The sequence below is a fragment of the Plectropomus leopardus genome, unplaced genomic scaffold (genome assembly GCF_008729295.1).
Source record: "Plectropomus leopardus isolate mb unplaced genomic scaffold, YSFRI_Pleo_2.0 unplaced_scaffold25093, whole genome shotgun sequence".
Taxonomy (NCBI): Eukaryota; Metazoa; Chordata; class Actinopteri; order Perciformes; family Serranidae; genus Plectropomus; species Plectropomus leopardus.
This window is the reverse complement of record NW_024627261.1, coordinates 1-8,719: the sequence shown is the minus strand read 5'-3', so window position 1 is coordinate 8,719 and position 8,719 is coordinate 1. Positions and strand designations below refer to the sequence as shown.

Sequence of the window (8,719 nt, the reverse complement as noted above, 5' to 3'; positions counted from 1 at the left end):
TTCATATCTCCTCAGCTAGATGAAAGAAAATGAAGCAATAATTTTTATTAATTTCCCCCCAGTGAGTGTCTGAGAGCCGGGCTCTTTTTTACCCAAACTAATATTAAATAATAATAATAAATAATTAATCTTATTGAATTTTTTAAAGAATTAAGTGGTTGTAATAAATAATGATACATTTTTATTTCGCAATTTAATTAATGATGTAACTCCATTACAGGTCAGTAGTTACTCTCCAGCAGCTGGTTACATCATGGGGACCCAGGGGGCCTGGGGGGCCCGTCTGGGCTCTGGGCTTAGCAATATGTTTTTATTTCATTGTTTTAAGCCAATGTGATATTGAAATTTTATCACAAAGCTCACCAGCAGATGGAGACATGAAACACAAAGCTGTGTGTTATATTCATTCATTGTGCAAATTACGAAAAAGACTTCAACTCAACATCGATGTTTTGTCCACTTTATCGATGAAAAGAAATCTGTTTGTGATATTGGCAGAAATCAGCATGTTGGCAGATTCTGATATTTCATTTAAAAGCTGATATCTGCCAATATGATGATGTATGTAACTGTGCATCCCTGCTGTATACATATCTAAGCAATGCTCCAAAATCCTGAATAATATCAACTTAACCTGCACGTCTTCTTCAGAAAATGCTCCAATCAGAACGAGGTCCTAGTCCTAGTTTCCCAGCTGAGTCTGCTGATCATGTGACCTGAATCTAATTCAGAATGTGGTCATTTTTGGAAAAATGGTGAAATATTAGTTGAACACCAGCACAACAAATCAGTGCTGGTCAGAGAACTACGGCTTCAAGAGACAGCTAGTAAATATGTTTAATCAATCTTCACTAGAAAGACTGAGACGTGTGGACTGAGACGTGTGGACTGAGGCGTGTGGACTGAGACGTGTGGACTGAGACGTGTGGACTGAGGCGTGTGGACATTCTGCATTAAAAAGGCGATGTTGGGCTGATGCTATTGGAGGAAAAAAAGCTAAAGAAAGGTGGCAGAGAACAAAACAGGGCCGGCTCTAGGCGTAAACACGGGGGGACAATGCCCCCAAATGCTGCACCTGCCCCACTAACACCAATCAGAGACATCTTTAACCCCCGAAATTCTCACTTTACTAGCACATACATGTTCCTAGGATTTTAGGACTTTTTCGGGATTATAGGACTTTTCTGGGATTTTCGGACATTTTCTGGATTTTACGACATTTTTAGGATTTGGGGACTTTTCTAGGATTTTAGGACATTTCTGTGATTTTAGGACATCAGTGTCTCAGCTGTGTCCTCTGTCGGGGGTGTGGGGGATCCTCCTCTGGCTCTTTTTTTGATCAACAAGCTCTATTTTGATGCTGTCTTATGTCTCTGACACCTTATGGAGACTAAAAGGACAAAAACTGTTCACAGAGTCAATCACTTTATTTTTAGTGTCAGTTTGAAAATGGTTGGGGGGCCCAGGGGCCCTATCAGGGGCCAGATTTGGCCCACGGGCCGTAAGTTGAGTAACTGCTAAAAAGGCACAAAACTGATCTTGTTTATCAAAAAGTTTTGGATAAAAACATGAAACAGTTCATCAAAACACGCTGAAAGAATAACTCATATTACCCACCAGCACCTCTTACTGCCCCCCTTCAAAGCGACCTTGATCTGGACCTGGACCTGGACCTTGATCTGGACTTGGACCTGGACCAAGCTGCTGGTTAACGTGAATGGAGGCGCAGTGAAATCGTCTTAACCTCTGACAGGGTTGGTTTGTGAGAGGAACCGATAGATCGACATGTCGGCTCAGTCCGCTCAGACCTCTCCTCCGATCGATGGTATTGATCCGCCTCTCGGAGCAGCGGCCCCCCACATGTGCTGCTGATAAAGATGTGGAGTAAATGCAGCACAACAAGCAGACATGTCTGAACGTGTCTCTCCGACACTCAGAAACACTGAACATTTCTCCGCGCTCACAGTTTTTTACTTCTTCTGTGGTTTTGTGTGTCTGCGCAGGATGAATCTGTGGGAGGTGGCCGAGGCGCTGAAGAGCTACGGAGTCATCAACGCCATCAATCTGGACGGAGGTGGGTCGTCCACCTTTGTGACCGACGGCACGTTGGCCAGCTACCCGTCTGATCACTGGTGAGCCATCTAAGCCTTCGCTCTTATTCTCCAATTTTAGAGATCAGTCTGATTTTATTAGCTTCAGTCAGAGTTTCCACAGATCCTTAAAAAAAGCCTTAAAAGGCACTGAACTACCTTAAAACTTCAAATAAAAGCCCAGTCCCTTTTATTCACGCGCCGTGGCTCCACACTCTGACAGATAAAGGCCTGTCTCTATTTTTTCAGGTTTGGTTTGTGTGAAAACGGTCTTAAATTTAATTTTGAGTGAAAAAACGTTTAAAAAGCCTTGACCCTGATCTGCCTTCAGCTGCAGGAGCCCTGTGCAGTGTTCAGGATCTGCAGTCTGACGCTCTCCTCGCCTCCTTCTCTCCTCGCCTCCTTCTCTCCTCATCTCCTTCTCTCCTCATCTCCTTCTCTCCTCGCCTCCTTCTCTCCTCATCTCCTTCTCTCCTCGTCTCCTTCCCTCCTCACAGTAAATCAGACAGCAGGTGGCGCTGTGCTCGGCCCATTTCCACCATCTTGTGCGTTCACCAGCGGCGCTGCCAACCAGCGAACTGCAACGGACACGGAGACTGTGTGGACGGACGCTGTCGGTGTCAGGAGGGCTGGCAGGGCGCCGCCTGCGACTCTCTGGTGTGTCAGCCGCCAGCCTGCGGCCCGCACGGCGTCTGCACCGCCGGTAAGTGAAGAGAAAAATCATGGAAATGTGTTGTGTCTAATAAATTAAAAGACATCAATATAACGAAACAGTGAATTTTTAAAAAATAGTTGCTTAATATGTTGAAAGCATTCAAACATTTTGGGAAATTTATTTCATTTATTCATTTATTTTTAATTTGGCGAGTTTTAGGAAAAAAAGTAAAACATTTTGATCATTTTTTTTCCTTTCTTTTTACTTTTTTTGGGCAATTTTTAAAATTGAACTTTTAAGCAATTTTTTCATCTTTATTAGTAGTTTCTAGCAGTTATTTGTTCTTTCAGATGTTGCTGTAGTTATGACTCCAGCATGTTAGACGTTTTCCTGAGCATGTGCCAACGAGCAAGATAATGAAAACAGCATAATAAGTATTATACATTAAATATCATTCATGTAACATAACAGTGAATTTATTTTCTGCAGCTGACGACGTAACGTAGTTTTAACTTGTGTCGATGTGTGACGTTGTTTTGTTTGTTTTTTGTTCATCATTAAAGTTTCTTTATTCTCATAATAAAGCTAAGATGGCGCCGTGAGAGTGGCAGCCTGTTGCAGCAGCTCTTTGAACGTGTCTTTTTTTTTTTTTTTTTATTGTTTTTATAGTGTTTTATAGTGTTTTATTGTATTCTATTTTTATATATTTATGTTTATTTCTATCTTCTATTATTCTTCTTATTTTTCTGTGTATGTCTCTGTATGTCTTACGTGCCAAGCTGCTGTGACAAATAAATTTCCCTCCGGGGATCAATAAAGTCGTCTAAGTCTAAGTAAGTCTCTCCGCGTTCGTCTCTCCTTCATGTCTGCCCAACAGACAAACCAGTTTTTAAGGGAGAGGCACGGAACTTAAAACTGTTTTTTTTCTTTTGTTTTGTGCTTTCCTTTGTGAAATGGGGAAATTTTTTTTACCTCTTTTTAAATATTTTTTGGCCACTTATTTTTTCTTTAAAAATTTTTGGCGATTTGTAGAGAAACCTTAAAAATTGGGGATATCTGAGCTTTCATGTGTTCTTGTTGTGTGCAGATGGTTGTGTCTGTGATGCTGGATGGAGAGGAAAGAACTGCAGCCTGGGTAATCACACACACACACACACACACCCACACACACACACACACACACACACACACACACACACACACACACACTCTAACTTTGACCTTAACCTAAACACAAATGGTTTTACCAGCATTTAAAATGGCATTTTGGTGCAAAATCAGTCAGTTTCAATGTAATTGCTGAAAACTGCAGAAACTGTCTAAATCAATTCCAACATAAATTTGCACTGTTGACTTTTCTTCCCCCACAGACAGAACGGAGAGTCGGAGCTGTCAGTATATAAAACTAAGGGTGGGAATCACAGGGCAACTCATAGCACGAAACCACCACAGTACTTGGCCCATAGTAACGATATCTTGATACTATCAAGATATCGTGATTCTCTGATAATCGATATATTGCAAGAAATCTCTGATACATCATGATATTTGACTAAAGACGGAAAAATACCCCTCAAAAGGCATTCTGTGTTTATTCTCTGCACTAATATTTAATAAGACTTATCATGATTTTAATTTATTTATTTATGTGTTTATAACAAATTCATTATACCTCTTAAGTACTGTTTTACGTATCCAGTAGGTGCTGAGCTCTGTGCTTGTTTAACAATGACATTAAAGGACTTTTGATTTTGACTTTTGATGCCAGTGTATCAATTATGTCTCTCAAGGGGAAGTCTTGCAATATATTGCGTAGAGCTGGGAGAAAAAACGATAACAATATCAATCGCGATATAACTTTTCCTCGATTGAAATATGAGACGTAGTGAGACATGTCCAACAGCCCGCTCCAGTGCGGACATGTCCAACAGCCCGCTCCAGTGCGGACATGTGCAACAGTCCGCTCCAGCGTGGACATGTCCAACAGCCCGCTCCAGCGTGGACGTGCAACAGTCCGCTCTGACTGGAGCAAACTGTCTTACAAACTGTCTCGCTCCTGTGAGATTTTACAACACATGTCGTTGCATGCCACCAATTACATGGAGGTGGCTGTTAATAGCGCCCATATTACTGTTTCATCACATTTACCTGTAGAACAGGCATCACCAACGAGCGGACCGCGGTCCTCCAGTTGGTGATGCCTGTTCTACAGTATATTTGTCATGTTCAGTGTCTGACAGAAAATAAATATTTACACCTAAATTAACCTTATGATATCTTCATATTTCACTGAGGAGTCAAAGGAACCTTTAAGCTCGACAGAAATGCTGATTTGATTTAAGTCATGATATATAGTGATATCGACTGATATGGAAAAAATGATCATTATAAAACTTTTTTTCATACTGCCCAGCCCTAATATTGTGTTATCAGTATTTTGTCCCAACCCAAATATAACCAAAAACTTGGTTAGTTAGTTGTTTGGCCTAGGTTTGATTTCAACTTGTGACTGTCCTATCAAAAAAGACAAAAAAAGGCCCCAAATAATCAGGAAAAACTGATTCTTTTGTTGACAGATGAGAATTTGAAGGATTTCTTTATTGTGTATTTGTCCCAGCTGTCTGCAGCAGGTGTATTTCCTCTCTGATTTCTCCTGTTATTGACAGATTGCCTCCCGGGTTTCTATGGTGACGGCTGCAATCAAACTTGCGCCTGTGTCAACGGCGGCTCCTGCGACCCCGTCCATGGCCGCTGCACCTGCCCCTCTGGTTTCCACGGCAACACCTGTGAACAAGGTAGAACGATGTTATGCTGTAATGTGACCGGTTATGCCGAATGTTTCAATATTAAATGTGCGGCTCTGTGTCAGTGTGTCCGCTGGGGTTCTTCGGTCCGTCCTGCGCTCAGGAGTGTCACTGTGACGACCGCTGCCCATGTGACCCGCAGACAGGAAGCTGTAACGCCACGCTGCCAGCAGAGACCAGCCACACCTTACACACAGGTACACACACACATTTACACTCTCAGACCACCGTTTCACACACACTCATTTATTTATACCATCAACACATCTGCATCCACACGTAGATTTGTATAATATTTCGAACGATACAAGTCTGCGTGATATTAAAGCAGAGCCCTAAAGGGTTAATATATGTGTCCTTGTATGCAATATTTGTATCTGGACATAAATAACTTGTTAAACTGTGTGTGTGTGTGTGTGTGTGTGTTTAGTAAATGTTTGCACAGAGCAGAAGTAAAAACAGTTGAGTCTTTGTTGCCGGCTGTCCAAACAGCAGTTCTGTATCGACTCAACTGGGAGGACTGGAAATGTTACTCATCTGCACGTCAGCTCCCAGAACTGTGTGACTCTTATTCTGTTTAATATTTCACAAAGAGACACACACACACACACTCACACAGGCAGTAGACTCCATGAGAAGAGTGCAACACAACAAAACACACCAACCAAGATTTGGTGAATATTCTGTCTGCTGAGGGGCCGATGTTAACAGGACGTTCAAAGTTTGGCGGCTCGCCCAGCACCTGCTCATGTGTGCTTACAACTTTTCTCTGATTGGTTAACGCGTGCTCACCTTTTTCTGATGCAGACGTTCAGGAAAAATGTGTTTTTACGACGGGCCTCTGACTGCGGCGGTCGACGTAAAAACTTGTGTCACCAGTGTTTAGTTTTCTTATTTCTGCGGAAATCTTAAACACTGAAGCTGCGAGCTTTACCTCCTGATGGCAAACAGTGACGTTTTCATCCAGACCTTCTCCTTCTCTTCACAGCTGGACGGTGTCTTGCCAAACAGATGTTTACGTCTTGGAGACGGGACGCAGAAGCTCGCCGAGAGCAGCCTCATCTGACAGAGTGAGTGTCAAAGGTCACACAAACATTTGAACTTTTCACCTCTGCCCTCCAGAGCTGTCTGCTATCCATCTCTGTGTGAATAATATCAGATCATAAAATCAGAGACGGATCTCTTGATACGTGCCTTCTCCCGGCGATGTGTGACACTTTAACCCTGTAAATTGGACCCGTTGCTAAATAAAAAAAGACCGTGATGTTGAGAAGATCCGATATTACGGGTTCTTTAACTGTTAACTGTTTAACATTTCGGTGCTTTTTAGTGTTCCTACAGTCCTGGAAAACCTGGAACAGACATTGAATTTCACGTTTCACATTTTCTGGAACTGAAAAATCACTGAAAGTTTGGGAAAATAAATTATATTTATATTTAGAAAATACTTTGTTTTTGGTCACTTTCAAAAAAATGTTTTTCTTTTTTTAAAACATTTTTAGACAGTTTTACAGAATTTTTTAAAAACCTTTTGGATTTTTTTTTTCAGAAAGAAAATGGATTTGGAAAGTTACCTTTCTTTAAAAAAAATTGTGTTTTTTTTAATTTTTGGCAAGTTTTACAGAAATATAAAAAAAGAAGTCAATTTTTTGGGGGGGGACGATTTTTAAAGAAGAAATGGGTTTTTTTCTTCTTCAGCTCCCTTTTTGTTTATTTTTAGCAATTTTTAAGTAAACTGAAAAACGGATTTTTTTCTCAATGAAAACAGGTTTGGAGTCTTATATTTTCTTTTTTTTAAAAAAAGTCAACTTTTTCTTAATAAAATTTTAGGGAATTTTTATTAATTTTTTCTTAAAAAATGTGATTTTAAGTTAAAGTTAGATAAGGTTTATTTTTGAAACAAATAGTGTTTGGAAGGCCTATTTTCTTTTTTAAAAAAATAGTGTTTTTTTTAAAAGATATTTTTATGGGTAGTTTTTGGCATTTTTTTAGTCTTTAAAATTCTGCTGTAGATGACTTCAGCATGTTAGACATATACCAACGAGTGACAGGAAAGAGCATATTGGTTTATTAGCTGTGTCTGTAGCTTGGTCTGTGTGTGATGAACAGTTGGCAGAAACAAAGATTTTCCCTCAGAGGTTGAAAATGTGAGCTGAGGTGTGAAATGGTCCCATCTGTCAGCTAAACGGCGCTCAGCTCGTCTCCTCTTCCCGCCTCTCTCTGAAGACAAACTGAAAAATGTGTTAAATGTTTTGAGATTTATTTTGAGTGGCATTTTTTTGCGAGATGATGAGAAATCACAAAGAGCGGTGCCACATTTCACAGTCTGCCGTCAGACATTTAGCAGGGAATAATGAGCTGAGTGCTCTGCTCCGCCAGACGGCGTCCAGTTAAACCGATAAAATAAAAAAATAAATGAATGAAAATAAATTAATGAAAATGTAGCCTGGTGTCCAGTTAAACAGATGAAATAATAAATAAAATAAATTAGATTAAATTAATAAAAATGCAGCGCGGCATCCGGCTCCTCGTCTCTGCTCCGCATGGAAACCAGAGAAAAATGCTCAGACGCATTCATTAGCCTCCTTACCTTTCACATGCAAGTTAGGGATTGTTAGCTGTTGCTATGGTTACTGGATGGCGCTTTGTCAGCCGGCGCTGCAGTCACAGATGGAGGAAAGCACTGAGGTTTTCAACGTCATCTGTTTTATTTTACCCAAAGAGGGAAACACTTTAATTATCACTTGATGTGGTGTTTGTAATTTGTGATGTGCTGCTGTGTGCAGCATTTTATTCTGTGTTGTGTGTGTGATGTGCTTTTTTCTCAAGTTTTGTTATATTGTGTCCTCTTCTTTATATCACTTTATATCATGTGCTGCTGTGTATTTGTCTTGTTTTTGTCTTTTCCCTTTTCTTTCTTGTACAGCTTATATTATCATCATATCATCATATTATCATATCATCATGTTATCATATCATCATTTTATCATATCATCATGTTATCATATCATCATATCATGTTATCATATCATCATATCATCATGTTATATCATCATGTTATCATATCATCATATCATCATGTTATATCATCATGTTATCATATCATCATATCATCATATTATCATATCATCATGTTATCATATCATCATATCATCATGTTATATCATCAT

At 40.0% G+C, this 8,719-nt stretch overlaps 1 protein-coding gene across 2 annotated transcripts; it reads left to right on the top strand.

Moving 5' to 3' along the window:
- The first annotated feature begins 1,511 nt into the window (after positions 1 to 1,511).
- On the top strand, positions 1,512 to 6,808 carry LOC121966570 (N-acetylglucosamine-1-phosphodiester alpha-N-acetylglucosaminidase-like). Of its 2 annotated transcripts, XM_042516647.1 has the most exons (7): positions 1,512 to 1,884; positions 2,004 to 2,132; positions 2,588 to 2,793; positions 3,833 to 3,880; positions 5,412 to 5,540; positions 5,615 to 5,746; positions 6,538 to 6,808. In XM_042516647.1, the coding sequence occupies exons 1-7, from the start codon at positions 1,823 to 1,825 to the stop codon at positions 6,621 to 6,623; spliced, it is 792 nt and encodes a 263-aa protein (XP_042372581.1). In that variant the 5' UTR covers positions 1,512 to 1,822; the 3' UTR covers positions 6,624 to 6,808. The 2 variants fall into 2 exon arrangements, with proteins under 2 accessions (XP_042372581.1, XP_042372580.1); XM_042516646.1 differs by having other exon boundaries at positions 1,512 to 2,132.
- Positions 6,809 to 8,719: the final 1,911 nt, after the last annotated feature.